This window comes from Hypomesus transpacificus, chromosome 21, assembly GCF_021917145.1.
Source record: "Hypomesus transpacificus isolate Combined female chromosome 21, fHypTra1, whole genome shotgun sequence".
Classification (NCBI taxonomy): Eukaryota; Metazoa; Chordata; class Actinopteri; order Osmeriformes; family Osmeridae; genus Hypomesus; species Hypomesus transpacificus.
Genome location: NC_061080.1, coordinates 6,095,878 through 6,117,143, shown reverse-complemented (window position 1 = coordinate 6,117,143; position 21,266 = coordinate 6,095,878). Strand labels below are relative to the sequence as shown.

Below are 21,266 nucleotides of genomic sequence, written 5' to 3'. Positions count from 1 at the left end.
AAGCACCCAGTGTTGTCAGGTCCGCGGTTTTCCCGCGGAATTAGGCTACTTTGGAAGTGTTGCCGCGGGTTGAATTTTTTGTCCGCTGGTTCGGGTAGACCTATTTTGCATGCTAATTACATGAAAATCTTTGAATAAAAATCTATGTATGTAGCCTATGTATGTAGCCTATGAATGTCAAATCTGTTTGTGGATAATGTCTCACACAACTAAAGCAAGCCATGTGTGCTGTGTAAAGATGCAAAGGAACAAACCAGATGAGCAGATAATAATATAGTAAATGTTTTTTTATTTAGGATTATTTAATGTAATACTAAAACCTTGAATGTGTTCTTCTTACTTATCAACAGCAGAGGTAGCTAGATTGTTTGCTCCCTACAACAGAGGGTCCAACACCACCAGAGGGTCCAACACCACCAGAGGGTCCAACACCACCAGAGGGTCCAACACCAGATTCAACAGACGAACTCTGCCAGCATCAAACATCCAACAGACAAGCTTCACTCACATTTTCTGTGTTCTTAGTGACCACATTGCTACCAACATACCAACCATACAGGAAAAAGCAGACCTTAAGGCCTCAGGGCTGGGGGAAAAGAGAATCTCCTTCACAGGTCTGTGTACCATTTACCATTGTGTACTATTTACACTGTATTCCAATGTAAAGCCCCAGTGTAGAAGAGGTGAAGTAATACAAATGTGCAGGGCAGAGGATCCAAGATCGCAAATGCACACCTATGTATAGGTTTTTTAACCTGTGATGCTCAGTCTTGTGGTGCATGTTTTGAAATATAGGAAATGAAGCAGACACACAGATTATAACTTCAACTCTAATCGACAACTACCCAAAGCTAAAGGAGGCAGGAGGCTTTGAACTGATGAGAATCGGTGGCACAACAAGGTCCAGAGAGCTCTCTGTAATTCCATGTCCAAGTGAGGGTTACAGTATTCGCCATTTAAAGGCCCCAGAGACTATGGTTGGAAGAGCCACCATATATGTTCGACCACTTCAATGCAGTCTGGACCTTGTCCCTGTAAGTTCATATTTTATGTTCATATTTACATTCACATTTATGTCTTCATAACAGTAAAAAAAAAAAATCTACTATGTAACTGTATTAAAATGGTTTCAGTATTCTCAGACCGTCCAGGGACCCATGGTATCGTGCATCACGTGCCAACAGGTCTTCACCTTCACCGATGTGAAAGGCCACAGGGAAACATGCAATGGGTATGTGTGTGTTTGTGAGTGAGAACATGTTTTTATTGTTGTTTTTTGTAGACCTATTTCTGGTTTATACACTGTAATAAAACTGAACTATGAAGTTGTCAGATTAGTTTAAGATCAAAAAAGGGTACATCTTCTTTTGTGAAATTCTGTTGAGGTTAGAATTAATCAGTTTCATCAGCCAGTTCAGATGAACACTGGATATTTTTCAGTCAGTGGGACTGTAATAATATCTAATTCGTAGGAGTTTGGATCAGGCATCTACAAGCAATAGTGTACCAGTGACAGCAGAGCCACAAGCAGCATCAGCCAGCGTTGTTGCTTATGAGCCCACAACATCAGCTTCAAACAGTTTAAGCAGGAGAGCATCTGTAAGAGGAGAAACTTCAATGGCCACGACCAGTGAGAGATCAGGACACCCTTTTCTAGTGGATGACAATGATGTGGAGGACAAAGAAGGTTTGCATGTTAGGAAAAAAAAACATGGTATACGCTTAAGTTAGGAATAGTGAAGTAATACAAATTTGGCTAAAAACTGATACAATACAGAGTACCAGTCTAGATTCAGATCTAATACCTATCCTGCTATAGGTGGTACAGTTGAGTTCTGAAAGTTATTGAAGCAGTTGAACCCAGGCCCTTCTCAAAAAAATTATTGCATGGTGCTGACTAGTATTCTCTTGTTTTTAACCTTACATAATGGCAAGATTGGAAATCTATCACTGATCCAAAGTGTGCTGTGCAAGACTTCAAAAGGGCTTTACAGGGCCAGAATGAATCCGAAAGACCCCTCCGTCTTAAAATGGACCTGGCAGACAGCGAGGAGGACAGGGAGAGGGCTCTGCTGTGGTTCTACAAGGAAAAGCGCAATTGGGCTTCTCCGCTGAATTGTACTTTGGAAGGTTGGCATAGCAATACAGCACACCCACACAACAGAATGACAAGGCATTCAAGTTAACAATTAAGACAAATTCTTAATTGTGGAATAGTCTGAGATAGACTGAGACATCAGTTGATGTATTTTTGTTTTCTATATGCAGTTGTGCAGAATTATATCTCCATATCTACTGCCTACCAGAGATTTGGTTGTAATTTTTACTGAAATTTAGCTCTTTAAAATGTTTACAAAAATCTACTAACTTACTAACAGCAAAGTGCTTTGGTAAAACCGGCCGATAAATGTTGTAAGAGGTGGCAGCCCTTTACAGTTACTGAGTTACCAGTTACTGAGTTGTAGTGTACAAGAATGTTTATTTATTTTCAGGTGATGCTGCTGTTGGACCTGGAGTAGTCCGCCACTTCCTCACCACATTGATGTAAAAAATTCAGTTGGGATTCAACTTGAACCTTGGTAAGTAGTTTTTGTATTGTTTCTCAAGGGACTTCTGTTCTGCAAATTGCTTAAAACCTTGGTTTTAAGCCCACCCTCTGTAAAGTCACACCACCATGCTGTCAATCAACAGTATCACCTTAATACCCACCTCTCCCTATTATGAGCCATTACTCATTTGCATTACTAATCGATTCATCCATTGCTGCTAGCCTTTTATACACTGTAGGTTGGTGCTCTATAATTCTTTAGCACCCTCTGTGTGTTATTTTAACTTTCTTAGGGAACACGGCACACGGTTCTCTTTGAGGGACAGCCTGACCACCTTGTCCCAGCCACATCAGAGTTTCTCATAGAGAGTAATCTCTTTGAGGTGGCCGGTAGAATACTGGGCCACTCATTTCTTCATGAAGGGCCTTGCCTCGCTGGGTTGAGTCCAGCTATAGTACATGTTGTATTCTGTGGTGATCCCGAAATGACAACAGTCATCCTGGAGGACTGCCCAGACCTGGATGTGAGAACCACAATACAACTGGTATGTTCCAATTACCTTAAATAAATTAGATATTTTGTGGTTTGGACAAATCAGCGTGCTTTGAGTAACTACAGGTGGATACAGGCAAAACGTTTTTTTGCTGGGCCTATTCCAAACAAATTCAAAGGGCGACTTCCCAGATGGTTTAGTGTGACCCTGTGGTGGGTCAGGTTACATGGCTTCTACTCATGTAGAAAACAACTATGTCTCTCCTGCATACATTTTCTCTCAGGCTTTATGCACTCATTCCTAGCCTCTTTTCTATGGATGCACATATAATTGACAAACTAGGTATTATAATATAAAACTGGGTGGGAAACAAATATCTAAACCTGACAAGCAGGATTGTTAAAATGTTTCAAACTTTAGCTGGAAGGTGATAAACCGTTAAACCAAGACCAGGAAGAAGCCATATCAGACCTTGCCCTATCCTGGGATTTGCCTGGTGTCTCGAACGTCAACCGGAGATGGCTCTATAATAAACTGCTACTGTATGCAGTAAGTACCTTGCATAAATTATTGACACATAAATCATACAATTATTGTATGTTAAAGTAAACTTTCACATCATGTCTGCATTGTTTATAAGGCAACACATTTTTTTATTTACAGGTGATTGGAAGGACCACAAGGCAGGTGAAGCAACTGAGACGGGGCCTGAAAGAAACAATGTTGTGGCCCCTCCTGACATCCAGACCTGATGTCGTCCCGCTCATTTTCCCCAGAACGAAGGAAATGCAGTATACACCACAAGTGATCATTCTTAAAACACTGTTTGGACATAAGTATCATGTGTTATACAACCTACATGACAGTTTCCGGATATTATGGATCAGACAAACTTCTGTGATGTTTGATGACTCCATCATTGTTTATGTTCTTCAACTCTAATACCAGTTTGTTTGGCAGAAACCAGTGTATTTAGTTTGGCATTTAATTGGTACCAAAGTAGCAGTAGCTTGAATGAGGCTGCAGAAGTTTAGCAAATATGTGTATATAAATGTACAATATTTCACATAGTAAATTACTGCTTTGAAGGTGGTCCTAGATCGCATCAATTGGCCCCTTGAGAATGACAGCGACGAGGATGAAGACTTCAGCCTGGAGGAGAAGTGCCGCACCACCGGCTTCCTAAGGACGTTCATAGAAAATGGTATGTGACAAGATGCCTACTTAAATACTGTTCAGTTACTGTTGAGTAAAAAAAAAGGTTCACTGCTTGTGCTGTAAACATTGTTTGCTGAGGATGTTTAGAAATTAGAGAAAATATTTAAGAAAATGTCTCTTCTCTAAATTTCACAGCATCATCAACACAGCTGGCCGAACTACTAAAATTCTGGGTCGGATGGGAGGTCCTTCCACGAGAGATACATGTTGAAATCTCACGGGGTCGATTTCCATCCTCATCTACCTGCTTTGAGAGGCTGAAATTGCCTGTCCATTTTGAGTCCTATGCAGACTTTGAAACAGCACTTAAAGCATCTATTCAGAGTGCTCACACAGGATTCGGTCTAATATAACAAGGACAGTGAGGAGGAGAAAAGGGGGTTGATGGCAGGGGTTCTTAGGGCACAAATAGTTCAGTGTTAAAAGTCTTAGTTTGAGTCGATCTAATCTCGATCAAATCTTCAAATATATTTATATATTTTTTTCTTCTTGTAGGAGGGCCTACAAGCAAGTTTTAGGTTTCTACCCCCACCTAATTAATCAGGCATAACACCCATTTTTGGGGGGGATAAATTCTGCAGAGAATAATACATTTGTGATATTTTAATTCGAAAATGTAACTTTCTTATTTTCTTCCATATCTGAGTTTCTGGTGTGACGTCATGTACATTTGTTCTCAAAGTATTGGTTCTCAATTTTTTGTTATCACACAATGCTACCCAAACACAATACCTTTAATAAACGTTGGTAGTTCCCACACCTATCAAGGGATCTTATCTTTCATCCATCATCCTTGATAGACGTTGCACGGTCTCAAGGTAGATTACATTACATTTACATTACATTACATTACATTTATTCATTTAGCAGACGCTTTTATCCAAAGCGACTTCCAAGAGAGAGCTTCACAAAGTGCATAGGTCACTGATAATAACAACAAGATAGCCCCACAGCATTGCGGGTAGTCAAAAACAAGAAGTACATATTGTGAACAACCAAAAAATAGTGCTAAAGGGAAGAAACCAAAAGAGCATGTAGTTAAACAAGTTAAAAATTACACAACATTAATCTCTAAGTGCAGGTGTACCTGCAGGAAAGCAATAAAAATAGGATTAACTAGAAAAAGAATACAACAGTTTAAATCAGCTACCACTAACCAACAAGAGCAACAGTCTAAGCAAGAGTCATTGTGAACCTTGAGGAAACTAGCGTTGGGTTCAGCAAACCATTCCTAAGTACCATTGTACTCCCGGAACAAGTGTGTCTTGAGCCTTCTCTTGAAGGTGGAGAGACAGTCCGTGTCTCTGATGGAGGTGGGGAGTTGATTCCACCACTGGGGTGCCAGGCAGGAGAAGAGCTTGTGCTGGGACCGGGCGGTCTTGAGAGGTGGGACCACCAGGCGGTTGTCTGAAGAAGACCGTAGGTGGCGGGTGGGGGTGTAAGGCTGCAGGAGAGACTTGATGTAGTCGGGCGCAGTCCCGTTCACTGCTCGGAAGGTCAGTACCAGGGTCTTGAATCTGATGCGGGCCGTTATGGGTAGCCAGTGGAGGGAGATGAGGAGCGGGGTAACGTGGGAGCGTCTGGGTAGATTGTAGACCAGACGGGCCGCTGCGTTCTGAATCCTCTGAAGAGGGCGGGTTGCGCATGATGGGAGACCGGCGAGCAGCGAGTTGCAGTAGTCCAACTTGGAGAGGACAAGTGCTTGGACAAGCAGCTGGGTGGAGTGCTCAGACAGGTATCTCCTGATCTTCCGGATGTTGTAGAGGGTGAATCTACACGACCGGGAGACCGCAGCAATGTGGGCCGTGAGGGAGAGCTTGTCATCCATGGTAACCCCAAGGTTCCTGGCAGAGGATGAGGGGGTCACCGTCGCAGATCCCAGGGTGATTGAGAAGTCATGGGAGATGGAGGGTTTGGCCGGGATGATGAGAAGTTCCGTTTTGGCAAGGTAGATCTGCATTGCATCGGAGCAGGACTCCACTGGACCAGGCAATGAGGCCACTTCATCATCCTCAAGTTGGCGAGGCAGTTGAACCTCGGGTACAGTCACTCTGCCATGGTGGTTGTGTGGTCCGTCCCAGTCAATTCCATAGTCTTCATCCACCTGAAGTACACAATCGATTTCACACATTTCGTGTAAGTTTAGTTAAAAAATTATATACCATTTACCTGGTAACAGTTTTAAAACTCCATGAATTATAGTAAATGAGAAAAGTAGCATGTATGGTCCTTTTCTGTTTTTACAGTAATTTGGTGAATTGCACTGTAATGTAACCACCCACGGTGTCTATAATAGATCAGTTAAATATCATTTTATACAGAAGAATAACATGGAAGTACAACATCAATGCCTTTGATTGAGCCAGATGATTCAGTAGCAAACTTTACAATTACAATTGATATACCTCTGCTAGATCCTCCAGATCTTCCCATGCATGGCTCATCCACAGTTGCAGTGGGGTTTGATTGTGCTCAGTTCTGAGACCATGATTGTTCCAGCCATCTTTGAACGAGTCAAGGTGCTTCTGTATAAGTGGAATGAATGTCCAGTGCAAGGCATACAGATGGACTTCGTTGTCTGGCTCAAGAAGTCCCTGCTCTTCCAAAGTGAAGAAGATGTGGTAGAACAGGTCCAGCACATGCTCATACACATCCCTCCACATCCTCTCAATTCTGTAAATATACAGCAAATATGAGTAATAATGACTTGATTTTCTTTTACTGTGGGTTTTGATGGTTGTACATTTCATCACCTTTGGTTGTGGACACTTCGGCCTGTGATGTGCGAGTGTCTGTTTGCTCCTCTTCGCTGAATCATCAACTCTGCCACAACTGTGTTCTCCCCACCCTTGTCAGAACGAACCCTTGAAGGCAACCCAAACTGATCAATAGCTGTTTGAAAGCTGTTGAGGACAGTGTCTGCACGGTTATTTGTTGAGACTGTAAGGTACACTAGCAGTCGACTGAAGCCGTCGATTCCACCGTGAACCACAAATCTACATCTGTTTTGGGGGGGAACAGAATAACGGGTGTTTTCACTTAAAATATGAAATTATGCTAAAAACCAAATAGGGCTTGACGTTAGCATTTCAGTAGCATTCATTATAAAAACAGTAGCATCAGGGTTATCATCACCTCCAAGCATGGGTCTATCATTGACATTTTTGTATTAACAATACCCATTTGTGTTGTGTTATATCAGCAATAGGCCTACGCCCCGCAAGTCTGTGTTAATCATCGGCAAAGCACGGACTCGCGGGGCTTGTTGCTTTTCTAAAACTGTTACAACAAATATTTGATATGGTTTTCATAAATAAAGACAAATTTAAGAAACAAAACAGTTTAATAATAAACAGTCATTCTTCCGCCACTACAAAGTATAGTTAAATCGTTGCCACGCAACAGCCAAGATGAAACACTTGCGCTACCGAATAAAAGGGGATAGATAGAAAGATATACTTTATTAATCCCGTGGGGAAATTCAGGTAGCCTATTTCTCACAGCTCTCATTTACAATTACATACAATATGTACAGACAATACAATACAAACAGACAATACAATAAGTTATGTACAGTGAAGATGTATATGTATATTGTAGGTGCAAGACGTGGTGCAGTGTGAAGTCATATATTAGAGTTTTATGACAGCTGGGACAAAGGATCTCCTAAGACGCTCAGTCCGAGAACGTAAGGTGTTGAGCCACCCGCTACGGAGGCTGCTGGACTGTCCTGCCAGGACATGGTGGAGGAGGGGATGATTAACATTGCCCATGATGGCCAAGAGCTTGCCCCGCATCCGTATCTCCACCACAGTCCCCAGTGAGTCCAGGCTCTGCCCCACCGCCTTCCTGACCAGCTTGTCCATCCGCCCAGTGTCCCTCTTGGACATTCCTTGGACCGCTTCCCCAGCAAATCAAATTCACAACTAATTCTGCCGTTCTGTAGGTTGCTTGCTACCTTGTAACGTCTTTTTTTATTAGAAATATTCGATGCACAGTAATATGTAATGTTATAATAGAATGTTATAAGGACAACTTGAAAGGTAATGCTGGATTTTACAACGGCATGGAACGCGATATAGTCAATCACAATCAGGGATTGGAACAATCAGTTTTAGAAAACTAGACTTACATTCTGTGCAAGGCCTCTACTGGGCAGTTGTTGGCTTGGTGTTGCAATATCATTTAATTAAGTTAGCATATGAACATTATGATTATAATCACAGATGGTAGTAATTGCACTCTACTTTATCAACTTGTGATTTCCATCAATGTGCCATAGACTATTAGGTCCAGGCACAGAATACTGTCTTCTTCGGAGTGTCTGCAGTCGAAGAGCTCTTATGGCAGTCCCCGCTGGGTCCACTCTGCGCAAAGAAGCTTGCACCCTTGAAACTAAAAAAATGTTCAGTTGAGTTCTGGATTTTAATAAGTGTTTATCAATCTGTAGATTGGGAGAGAAAACCAGACCTCTGACAATAAATGACGACAAAACACCATGCAGGCTTAGGTCTCAATAATGTCTCTCTCCGATCGGAAGGCCGGAGGACATCTTTTATAGAGCACAAGAATGTAAATAGATGGTGACAGTCAGGCAGTAATGACGTTACAACAGTCTCAGAGAAAAAGATTCACAGCTCCCTAACACATGACAACTCTCAGACTAGAGAGATCAGTAGTCATGACAAGGGACGTTTACCCAGTACTTTCTCCTGACCCCGAACATAACCCTGACACAGACACAATCTAGCCTACTCTTATTAATAGCAAGCTCACATGAGAACATACTAACTAATATCCAATGACTAGTTCTATTGATTAGTGAATAATGTAAGCACACGGGAAATCCCAATTTCTTCCACACCAGCCAGACAATCTTACTTGGAACTCGCACTCCTCTTGATTTTAGATGACCATGAATCAGCTTGTACCCCGTGTTGGGATGAATTCTATGGACATCAGTGACAATACCGTCCAATTCCTCATCACAAATCAAGGAATACAGATCTGGAACTCTGTAATGAAGAATAAATAATAGGACTGTCAATCGACGACTGATATTTAACTTATAATAATACTATTGTTTGTTAACGTATTTGCAAACCTATATAGCCCTTAAAGCTTATGGTGTTGCACATTAGCTGCCAGTGTCATCTAGTCCCCGCTACGCTACCAGCAATTGGTTGCCCATCTTAATCTTAAAGTGGCCTACCTGATAACACTCTGCTGCATTCGTCGCTTGATATTGCGCTTGGACACTCCAAAAAGGTTGGCAATGTCGTGTATTTTCAGGCCAGAGAATGCGTAGTGTTCAATTGTGCCAGCCGGCAAATCAAACGGAGTCCGACCCCTAGGTTGTCCAGGGTTTACCGTCTCTGTTGTTTCACTCTGCAGCCTCATCTGCTGAACCATATCGCTGAAGATCGTGAACACATTTTCGTCGATGTCTGTGTCAGTCAGGGCCGATATTGTTGCTATAATTTCAGCAAAGCCCTCAATATGATTTAAAAAAAAAAGTGAATCATCAGTTGCCTCCATCTGTCCAGCTACAGCCAACATTTCGACCACTGTAGCATGCAATATTTCATTGACAGATTCCGCACCGGGTGCTGCCATCTTGAATTAGTCAAATGTAATCGACTCAAGTTGAACCACCAATCAGAGGCTTTGACCCGCCCCCTGACTTGGTGACGGGGGGACGACAGATTTATTTTGCTGCAGCAAGTTTCACCGTGGATAAATGTAAGTATAAATACATACATTTACATTTATTCATTTAGCAGACGCTTTTATCCAAAGCGACTTCCAAGAGAGAGCTTCACAAAGTGCATAGGTCACTGATAATAACAACAAGATAGCCCCACAGCATTGCGGGTAGTCAAAAAACAAGAAGTACATATTGTGAACAACCAAAAATAGTGCTAAAGGGAAGAAACCATAAGAGCATGTAGTTAAACAAGTTAAAATTACACAACATTAATCTCTAAGTGCAGGTGTACCTGTAGGAAAGCAATAAAAATAGGATTAACTAAAAAAGAAGAATACAACAGTTTAAATCAGCTACCACTAACCAACAAGAGCAACAGTCTAGGCAAGAGTCATTGTGAACCTTGAGGGAACTAGCGTTGGATTCAGCAAACCATTCCTAAGTACCATTGTACTCCCGGAACAAGTGCGTCTTGAGCCTTCTCTTGAAGGTGGAGAGACAGTCCGTGTCTCTGATGGAGGTGGGGAGTTGATTCCACCACTGGGGTGCCAGGCAGGAGAAGAGCTTGTGCTGGCAAATAAATGTAAGTATAAATACATAAATGTAAGTATAAATACATAAATGTAAGTATAAATGAATAAATGTAAACACATGAAAACGTAAACATATATATATATATACACACAAATACATGTAACATTTATATATTTTGTGTCATTTATTTAAGCTTTGTGTTATATAACTATGTATTTATCCAAGTATTTATTTATTTAGTTTTGGCCCCTATAATCCTCCATACTGGAGGGGCTTGTATTGGGGACAAACTATATACCACTAGGAGCTGGTCGGACCAATGAAATTGCCAGGGCGGGCTTTATACGATGATGGACAGATGATCAACAGAACGTAATCAACAATGTCACGAAAGAGCGCTTGGGTTGAATTCAAACAACATATTACGTTGCTCTGATTGGTTGTAGGTCTATCCAATTGAGCAAAGAGGCATTTGTTTTACGAGTTCGGTTGAAAAACGCCCCATACTCACAAGCCCAACGGAGAATTATCAGACTCATATTCTGACTAGAATTAGGAGTATGACAACGTCAGGCTAGACAGTAGGTGGACTGAGAAAACATTTCTTAGTCAAAGCGGAGCGGGCGGATGTCGTGGGAGAATTCCTACTTGTTAAATGTACTGCTTCAAATTGAAAACGGAGAAGATATTTAGAGTAAAGACAAGTTACTTAACATCTGTGTTCAATATCGTCAATTAAAAGTAAAAACTTTCCAGTTACGAAGCGTTTGTTCATAGGATTAACGCCAGCTGCAGCAAACACTTACCCCAGCCCCGGTGTGGTCGCCCAACTGGTTACCACGCTAACTGGTTCCCCAGCTGTACGTTCACGTATCAGTCTTCTTTCATCACCAGATTAGTCACAAATTCACGAACTTATTATGGCGATTTTCAAGTTGGATCTCATGTTTAATATGAAAGTATGAAGGTATAGGCTACGTGCGCACTACATTACATCCATTCATGACAAAATGAATGGACACAAAATAAAACATTTGCAGGATCGCATGAAGTGGGATTCGATCGCACTAGAGCAAAAACATGTTTACACAGAAGTCCATTGCTTTACACTACAAGCTTTTCTGGCTCATGAAAAATGTGCTAAATTGTTACGTATTTACTTACTACATTTGCCTTCAGGTAACATCTTGTTTTGGCTTCTTCTAAAACAACTGGTTCCCATAGACACTACCCTAATGTAGGCTACTAATCACGTATTTGGGGTTGTTTCGAGTCAATAACCGTATTTTCCACGACATCACAGCTCCTTCTGGCACTACATATAAAAAATTCATACTAAGAACGTCGCTGCTAACCCAGACAATACGATCAAAATAGCCTACGCTAACCCTTTGAAACACAACATGCGTTTGATCGTTTCCTATGCGATTTTGTGTACGGCTGAGTGTTTCTTCGCTGTATCTTTTGAAATCAATTCATTTTATAGTTGTATATGTAGCGAGCACTACATTACAGCCATTCGCCACGACAAAATGCATGGAAGCCAAGAAAATAAAAGATTTGAGTGAGATTCGATCTCACAAGCAAAAACACAAGTATCTTTCAAATTCTTTGCATTACACCGCGAGCTACTGTAGCAGATGGGATTTCAGGTAGTCAGTCACAAATTTATTAATTACGTTGGGCTTCAGGCAACATTTTGTTTTGGCTTCTTCTGAAACACCTTGTTACTCTTGACACTACCGAAATGTGGGCTACTAAACACGTATTTGGGGATGTCTCGAGGCAATAGCCATATTTACCAATATATCACAGCCCCGTAATGACACCACATATTGCAAAGTAATATCGTCGCTGACAATATCAGCTTAAATCCGAACAATGCATGTGTAGTGCTTCACATAATAAATGAAAATATGATGGCAATAGTTAGTTTGTTAGAAACAAAATAAAAATTTACGTATCATAGAAACCTCACAAAGTTAGCCTACCTGGATGCTCAAATACGTGTTTAGTAGCCTACATTCGGGTAGTGTCAACGGTACCAAGTTGTTTCAGAAGAAGCCAAAACAAAATGTTGCCTGAAGCTCAACATAGTTAATACATTTCTGACTGAATACACTATATTCCGACCAACTTCAGTAGCTTGTTGTGTAATTCAAAGACCTTCAGTATGGAATCTGTTTTTACTCATGGTATCGAATCCCACTGGAATATTTTATTTTCTTAGCTTCCATTTATTTTGTCCTGGCGAATGGCTAATGTATGCTAGTGCTCGCTACATATACAACTATGAAATTAATTGATTTCAAAAGATACAGCGAAGAAACAAAGGGTTGGCGTAGGCTATTGTCTGGGTTAGCAGCTACGTTCTTAGTATGAATTTTTTATATGTGGTGTCAGAAGGAGCTGTGATGTTGTGGAAAATACAGCTATTGGCTCGAAACAACCCCAAATACGTGATTAGCAGCCTACATTTGGGTAGTGTCTATGGGAACCAGTTGTTTTAGAAGAAGCCAAAACAAGATGTTACCTGAAGGCCAACGTAATAAAAACTTATTGATTTAGGTTTGTTTTCGTAAGCCAAATAGCTAGCAATAGTGTAAGGCAACGGACTGGCATGTCCAACGTGTTTTTACTCTAGTCCGATCAAATCCCACTTCATGCGAGCATGCAAATGTTTTATTTTGTCTCCATTCATTTTGTCGTGAATGGATGTAATGTAGTGCGCATGTAGACTATACTTTCATACTTTCATATTCGCAGCAACAAATATGAGATCCGACTTGAAAATCGCCAGTAATATGTTTGTGAATTTGTTACGAATCTGGTGATGGAGCAAGACTGATGGGTGAATGCACAGCTGGGAAACCAGTTAGCGTGGTAACCAGTTGGGCGACAACACCGGTTCGAGCGCCTGGTGCTAGCTCACCTTAAATCCATCACAGACCCTCTACTGGACCCCCTGCAGTTTGCCTACAGAGCCAACAGGTCTGTGGACGATGCAATTAACATGGCCCTCCACTTCACTCTACAGCACATGGACTCCCCTGCATCCTACGCCAGGATCCTGTTTGTGGACTTCAGCTCTGCCTTCAATACCATCATCCCAGCCCTGCTACAGGACAAGCTCTCCCAGTTGAACGTGCCTGATTCCAACTGCAGGTTGATCACAGACTTTCTGTCTGACAGGAAGCCGTGCGTTAAGTTGGGAACACAAGTCTCTGACTCCCGGTCCACCAGCACCGGATCACCTCAGGGCTGCGTTCGTTCTCCTCTGCTCTTCTCCCCGTACACCAACAGCTGCACCTCCAGTCATCCGTCCGTCAAACTCCTGAAGTTTGCGGACGACACCACCCTTATTAGGCTCATCTCTGGTGGAGATGAGTTTGATTATAGGTGGGAAGTGGCCAACCTGGTGACCTGGTGCAGCTAGAACAACCCAGAGCTCAATGCTCTTAAAGGGGCGATTGATTGCGAAACCGATTTTACCTTGTTATGGTTGAATAACGACAGTTCGGTGGGTAAAATGAACATGCAGTGAATATCAAAGTCCATTGACACCTCTTTCCTATGCAAATCTCAAAAAGAAAAAAATTGCCTGTAAAACGCAAGCTTTTCAACAAAGCCACCCATGTGACTTAGGACGGGGGACCGCCCTTTTTGGCTCTGGTCTGTTACTTTGTCACGCCCCAAAATGTACATCCAGACCAGCCCGAGGTAGCGTCTATCTCCGATACTAGTTTAGCTGCGCGCTGCTCTGTGTAGGCTACTTATAAGGAATTACAAAGAAGAATGTTTTGTATTATAACAAGGATATCGAAAATGGACCACGGTCGTAAATGCTGTGTTCCAGGCTGTACAGGGAATGCTAACACTCACAGTCTTCCCAAGGAGCCAAACATTCAACAGGCATGGCTGCTGTTGTCTATGAGAAGATCCCGGCGAAGTTCGACACTCAATCATTCATTTGTTCTGAACATTTCACCCAAGACAGTTTTGACAACCTTGAACAATTTCAAGCAGGATTTGCTAGGAAGCTGAACCTGGAAAGAGGTGCTGTTCCGTATGCTCATTGCAACCGCAAGGTATAAGGACAGTATGATGTTGTGCTAATAGTTATTAGCAATGTTAACGTTTCCTGTATATAGCATACCAGGTAGAATGCTAAATACGTTTCTACACACATCAAATGACTCTAGCTAGACTAGCTGTAGTCTGCATTAGAAGGGAATCTTCCGAAAAAATAATAAAACGAACAGCAGTCTGGCTTATTGCTAACGCCTGTCTAAATAATCTATTTGAAAGAACTGGAGAAAGGCAGGTGCTAGATACAGGATACATTAGCATTGCTAGTAACTGTTACTAGTAACACATAGACTGTAGGCATGTAAACAAGTTTAGCTTGCTAACGCAAGAGTATAGGTAGAATGTGTGATAATTTAGCCGAGTTTATTGGCAATGGGGCTAACGTTGATTCATGTTCCTGACTGTTTCATTCAAATAAATAACCTGTGTAATGTCAATCTACAATTCACGATGCATGTTTGTCCAGATCTTTGTCATGTTATTTTTCAGCAAGATATCTAGAGCTAGCTAGCTAACTGAAGCCGAGTAGAATCACGATGTGGTTTGGTTACTAAGCTGTAGCCTAACGTTCTACCCACCTAAGTCAATCCAGTTTGCTTCAACAACAGAAGTGGAAACAAGTAATGTTACAATTTCAAATGATATGTAGTCAATCTGTTGAAAACAGTGTTGTGTAGACACAATAGATTTATCTGCGCGTTTTTATTTCATTACGTACCCAATTCTGAGACCTTAAGGAACAGTGTGAAATACCCCCCAAAAAATTTCAATCGCCCCTTTAAGACAGTGAAGATGGTTGTGGACTTCAGGAAGAACACAGCTCCACTCACCTCCATCACCCTGAGTGACTCCCCAGTCAACACTGTGGAGTCCCTCTGCTTCCTGGGCACTATCCTCTCCCAGGACCTCATCAAAAAAGCACAACAGAGGATGTACTTCCTTAGGCAGCTGAAGAAATTCAACCTGCCAAAGACAATGATGGTGCACTTCTACTCAGCCATCATTGAGTCCATCCTCACCTCTTCTATCACCGTCTGATACGCTGCTGCCACTGCCAAGGACAAGAGCAGGCTGCAGCGTATCATCCGCACTGCTGAGAAGCTGATTGGCTGCAATCTGCCTTCCATCGAGGACCTGCACACCTCAAGGACCCTGAGGCGAGCGAGGAAGATTTTGTCCGACTCCTCCCACCCTGGTCACTCCCTTTTTCAGTCACTCCCCTCTGGCAGAATGCTGCGGTCCATCAGGACCAATACCTCACGCCACAAAAACAGTTTTTTTCCTTCCGCTGTTGGCCTCTTCAACAAGGCCAAGGGTCCACACTGACTCTAATGACTTAAAACACACTACATCACACAATTTTAATCTGCACATTAGTATTTTTTTTTATGATATTTGTATTTTTGTAGTTTTATATTGTAAGTGGTAACTTATATTATATTTTATTTTATGACAACTTAGATTTTATTTTATTGTACATTTTATTTAATTCTAATTCCACTTAGTACTGCTAGTTTATGTATCCTATGTACCCTTAGTATAGGTAGTCCACATATAAAATGTTTTGGTTCCTATATGTTTATTGTATGCACCTTCCTGCCAAAGTAAATTCCTTGTCTGTGCAAACTTTCATGGCGAATAAATCCCATTCTGATTCTGTTCGTGACGGTCAGCTATGACAGTCTTGAGCCTCGATTTTTGCATATTTCTGTGAAACTTGCTAAAATAAAAACTATCTAGCTAGATTTTGTACACTTTAAGCTCAATGTACATACCTTGTTTGGCCAATTTGCACAATATGGCGGCGGTTTGACGTTCGAACTTGAATGTGTGTGCCAGTACTTCCGGTGACAACTTCCGGCGATCTGAAGCGTTTGAAGTACCAGAAATCACTATTTCTGTGTTGTTCTGTTGTAATTTGTACAGGAAAATAGCGCCCCTACTGGTGTACAAAATACTAATTGAACAGTGGTATTGTTCCTTCGATGTTTCTGTTGGCAGAACATGATACATGGTTAGCTAAGAAGATACGATTTTTCCTGCTCCAATGTATATGGCCAAAAAGCGTTTGTCTGTAAGTGTTTTCTTGATAGCAATTAGCAGTTATTGTTTGTAAACATTACTTGTGAAATAAATTTGTAGTGAACTGGAGTTTGTTTAAATTGTTTGCTCTATGAATACGCAAATGAATATGAATATGCTAATCGCTAACGAGGTCTCTGGAAATTCCCATATAATCTAACGTGTATCACAATTGATTGTTTTTCGAGAAGAATGTTACTAATTGAGATGCATTCTATATGTCTGCTCAGTTTTAAAGTGCTTCCTGAGTAAAATGTTGAAAACAACTTCAAGCTTCATCCTTTGACTTGGGAAAACTGTTAACTACTTGTCGAGCTAATGTAACAGGCTAGAAGGACCTAGCCACACACAGAGAAGCAGGGGCAGAATAGTAATAAGACACCCTTCCTACGGCCAGCGATCATATATTCTGTGAGTAGAAATCAACACAAACAGTCGCCATGACACAAAGAAGAGAAGAAGATTTTGAGGAACTAAAAAATAAATCACAAATATCTGACTGCTCAAGGACCAGTAAACATTCCATAGCTAATTCCCTCGACTTGCAAGCGCGAGCCAAAGCTGAGGCAGCACGTGTAGAACTAAGAAGAGTTCGAAGAGTTTGCACGACACTAGAAGAAGTACTAGAAGAAGAGTTTGCACAACAAGAGGCAGAGCTATTGAAACAACAAGCCATTCTAAATGCCAGTTTGCATGAACTGAAACTACAAAAGGCAAGTGGCAGCTGCAAAAGCAAAAGCTGAAATGCTAGAAGCAGCTGCTAAAGAGGAATATCAATTGTTAACTCCACCTCAATCCATTGAAAACATGCAGCATCAAACCTCAGCTCTAACTGAAATGTATGGTGGAAATGCTGTTACACAGACTCCCGATATACATCCAGGCCACCCGTCTTATCAGAGGGAAATAACAGCCAACACAATAAATTCAGTCACAGGCTCACAACCAAATGCAGCACCATTCATGACTTCACATTCACCAGTGCGCCAGCCCACTATGGACAACGGTGAAGCGAAAACACATGAGAATCAGGGTGAAATGCCACAAAGTGAAATCAGTGACCTTGAATTCCTTGAGCTGGCTCAACATCGCCTGTTCAGAGGACAAGCTACCTGGATACCACATCAGGCCACCAGCACTGTGGATGCACCAAGAAAAACATGCGGTTTCAGAGACTTCCCCCACAACTCAAAACACTGCAACGAAGACTTCAAGCCTTTCCAGCCCCACTATGCACATTCACTCCACGTGCACAACACAAGCCTATCCAATACAACGGCTGCAACTGACCTGGGCAAATATCTGATGCAGCGTGAGCTGGTTTTTGGAAGTTTGATGATAAACCGGAGGATTACTGGGCCTGGAAGGCATCCTTTCTTAGCTCTACAGATGACTTAAAGCTTTCTGCCAGAGAGGAACTTGACCTGCTGTGCAAATGGCTTGGGCCTTCATCGTCTGAGCAAGCCAAACGAATCAGAGCAGTTAACATCCACAACCCACCTGCCGGCCTCAAGATATTGTGGCGAAAACTGGAGGACGTTTCTGGCTCACCTGAGGTGATTGAAAATGCACTTCTCAAGAAAGTTGAGGATTTTCCCAACATCTCAGCTAAGGAAAATCAAAAGTTAAGAGAACTGGGAGACATTCTAATGGAACTTGAAGTAGCGAGGGTGGATGGATACTTACCTGGTCTCTCGTACCTCAACACCTCCCGCGGCGTCAGCCCAATAATCCAGACTTCCAACCAGCCTACAGGAAAGGTGGGTTACTGTTGGATCACGCTATAAGGAACAACATGGGGTGCCATACCCTCCATTTGCAGTCCTTGTGAACTTTGTCACTGATCAAGCAAAAACACGCAATGATCCTAGCTTTGCCAGCATAACAGGAGCATGGTGTCCCTCCAAGATTGAGAAGAGTGTTCTCCAGTCAGGCAGTCATTACACACGAACATCAGTTGCTGTCAGAAGGACTGAAGTCTCAACGAATGGCGGCGACAGTGACAGCACAGCAGCAGCTAGGAGAAATGATGACCCTGACAAACTCTGCCCACTGCATAACAAGTCGCATCCACTGAGGAAGTGCCGCAGCTTCAGAAACAAAACACTGGATGAACGAAAACCTTATTGGAAGGAAAAACACATGTTTCAAATGCTGTACTTCATCCACCCACGTTGCTGGAGAATGTGACAAGTCTGTGCTGTGCAAAGAGTCCAACAGCGACAAACACCCATCAGTCCTGCATCCAGGACCTGCCCCATGGAAAGTTGCTGCCCATGTGAGCGGTACAGAGCATGGGGGGAGCAACAGCGGATAGAGACCTCCAAATGCACAGAAATCTGTGGAAGTATGAACACATCAAAATCATGCTCGAAGATTTGTCTTGCTCTTGTGTATCCTGCTGGACAAAGAGACAGAGCTATGAAGACCTATGTTGTGCTTGATGAGCAAAGCAACAAATCACTGGACAGAACAGAATTCTTTGATCACTTTGGAATCAATGGAGCGGGATCGAGGTACACTCTGAGAATCCTTGGACGGCAACACACACATCCTCCTGCCTTCGCTGATTGAGTGTGACATGGTACCAGACGACAGGTCCAAAATACCATCACCGGAAGTAGATGGACACCATCCCCATCTCGAGCGTCTGGCAGACAAAATCCCAGCCTTGGACCCAGATGCATCCATCCTACTCCTCCTCGGGCGAGACCTTATCCAGGTGCACAAGGTACGTGAACAGTGTACTGGACCTCACAGCGCACCGTTTGCACAGCAAATCGACCTCGGATGGGTGATCATCGGATATGTGTCTAGGAAGAGCACACAAACCCGCCACCACCAACATCTTCAGAACCAGCGTGCTGGTGACCAGATGCCACTCCATACTCCGTCCATGCACCAGCAGCTTAGTGGTAAAAGAGAAGATTGACAGCCCTGCTACAGGCCACGCAACTCCAAGCGCTTCTCACACAGCCAGCGGTGGCCAGAACGAAGACAGCCTGGACAGAAATGTGTTCCAGAAGACACAGCACGATGACAAGCTTGGCATGTCCATTGAAGACAAACTGTTTCTCGATATCGTGGACAAGGAGGTCTACATGGACGACGCAAACTGCTGGGTAGCACCACTGCCTTTCAGGCCGCGTCTACCCAACAACAGACAGCATGCTGCTAACCGTCTCACCTCCTTGCGGCCCATGCTGGAGAAGAAACAAGGCATGAAAGAACCGTTCTCCAACTTTGTGCAAGGACTGTTGGACGCAGACCAAGCAGAGCCTGCTCCAGCGCTGAAGCCCCAACAAGAACGCTGGTACTTGCCAATATTCGGCGTTTATCACTGTGGAAGAAATTGCGATTTCCTGTGTGCTTACATTATTTACTAATCAATAGAACTAGTCATTACATACTAGTTAGTATGTTCTCATGTAAGCTTGCTATTAATAATAGTAGATTGTGTCTATGTGTCAGGATTAATAGGTGTTCGGGATCAGGAGAAAGTACTGCTGAACTGTAGTCTGAGAGTTGTCATGTGTTGGGAGCAGTGAATCTCTTTCTCTGAGACTGTTGCAACGTCATTACTGCCTGACTGTCACTACCTATGTTTGCATTCTTGTGCCCTATAAAAGATGGTCCTCCGGCCTTCAGAGCTGAGAGAGACATCATTGAGACCTAAGCCTGGTGGTGTGGTGTCATTATTTATTGTCAGAGGTTTGGTTTTCTCTCCCAATCTGCAGATTGATAAATACTTATTAAAATCCAGAACTCAACTGAACTTAAGTCACTCCGTTTATGAAGAGACGGACAAAACACTTTCTTCATCAATCACCCACAGAAAAAAGACCAAATACAGGTAGTGTTCGATTCTAGTGCCAAGCCCGAAGGCATCTCACTCAATGATGTGCTTTTCCTTGGCCCCGACATGAACAACACCCTCCTCAGGGTCGTAATGCGCTTTCGCAGAGAGCCTGTTGCGGTAACTGCGGATGTGCAGCAGATGTTCTATTGCTTCATCGTCCAGGAAGAACACCGCGACTTCCTTTGTGGTTTGAAGACAACAACCCAAGCAAACAGATCACTGAGTACCGCATGAAAGTGCATGTTTTCAGAAACTCTCCTTCCCCCGCAGTAGCAATCTACAGCCTGAGAAGACCAGCTCAGCTTGGAGAAAAGGAACCCGGTGCTGAAGCTAAGCAGTATGTCATGAGAAACTTTTATGTGGATGACGGACTCACTTCATTCCCCACCGAGAATCAAGCCATCTCTGTCCTGAAAAGCACAATGGATATGTTAGCAGAGTCAAGCATCAAGCTACATAAAATAGCTTCTAACAGACGTGCATTGATGGATGCCTTTCCCCCCGAAGAGAGAGCCAAAAACATGGTCAATTTAGAGCCGACTGTCGACCCCTTGCCAGTACAGCGCAGTCTGGGGCTCACCTGGAACCTAGAGTTTCGGATTTGTCATGGGCAAATCAAAGCTGGCTCCTCATCCCCCATACACGGTTCCACGGCTTGAACTTTGCGGCACTGTCCTGGAAATGGCAGATCTAATCGTCGACGAACTGGACACTCACAAAGTAACATTCTACACA

At 42.7% G+C, this 21,266-nt stretch overlaps 2 protein-coding genes across 2 annotated transcripts; one reads left to right on the top strand and one right to left on the bottom strand.

Annotated features, from left to right (window-relative positions):
* The first annotated feature begins 2,600 nt into the window (after nucleotides 1-2,600).
* On the top strand, nucleotides 2,601-4,997 carry LOC124483542. The gene is made up of 5 exons (XM_047044033.1): nucleotides 2,601-3,093; nucleotides 3,463-3,591; nucleotides 3,706-3,846; nucleotides 4,132-4,246; nucleotides 4,396-4,997. The coding sequence occupies exons 1-5, from the start codon at nucleotides 3,034-3,036 to the stop codon at nucleotides 4,611-4,613; spliced, it is 663 nt and encodes a 220-aa protein (XP_046899989.1). The 5' UTR covers nucleotides 2,601-3,033; the 3' UTR covers nucleotides 4,614-4,997.
* A 2,703-nt stretch (nucleotides 4,998-7,700) lies between these two features.
* Nucleotides 7,701-9,955, bottom strand: LOC124483775. Its single transcript, XM_047044323.1, has 3 exons — nucleotides 9,473-9,955; nucleotides 9,142-9,275; nucleotides 7,701-8,655 (listed from the first exon to the last, which is right to left on the bottom strand). Exons 1-3 carry the CDS (start codon nucleotides 9,874-9,876, stop codon nucleotides 8,504-8,506), a joined length of 690 nt encoding a protein of 229 aa, XP_046900279.1. The 5' UTR covers nucleotides 9,877-9,955; the 3' UTR covers nucleotides 7,701-8,503.
* Between the last annotated feature and the right edge of the window lie 11,311 nt (nucleotides 9,956-21,266).

Bases quoted from the DNA above. Each gene is read 5' to 3' on its own strand.
- LOC124483542 (XM_047044033.1), top strand. From the start codon at position 3,034: ATGACAACAGTCATCCTGGAGGACTGCCCAGACCTGGATGTGAGAACC. The intron at 3,592-3,705 runs GTAAGTACCTTG...TTTTATTTACAG, and splicing joins ATAAACTGCTACTGTATGCA to GTGATTGGAAGGACCACAAG. The intron at 3,847-4,131 runs GTGATCATTCTT...ACTGCTTTGAAG, and splicing joins AAATGCAGTATACACCACAA to GTGGTCCTAGATCGCATCAA.
- LOC124483775 (XM_047044323.1), bottom strand. From the start codon at position 9,876: ATGGCAGCACCCGGTGCGGAATCTGTCAATGAAATATTGCATGCTACA. The intron at 9,276-9,472 runs GTAGGCCACTTT...TCTTCATTACAG, and splicing joins ATGCAGCAGAGTGTTATCAG to AGTTCCAGATCTGTATTCCT. The intron at 8,656-9,141 runs GTAAGATTGTCT...ACATTTTTTTAG, and splicing joins AAGAGGAGTGCGAGTTCCAA to TTTCAAGGGTGCAAGCTTCT.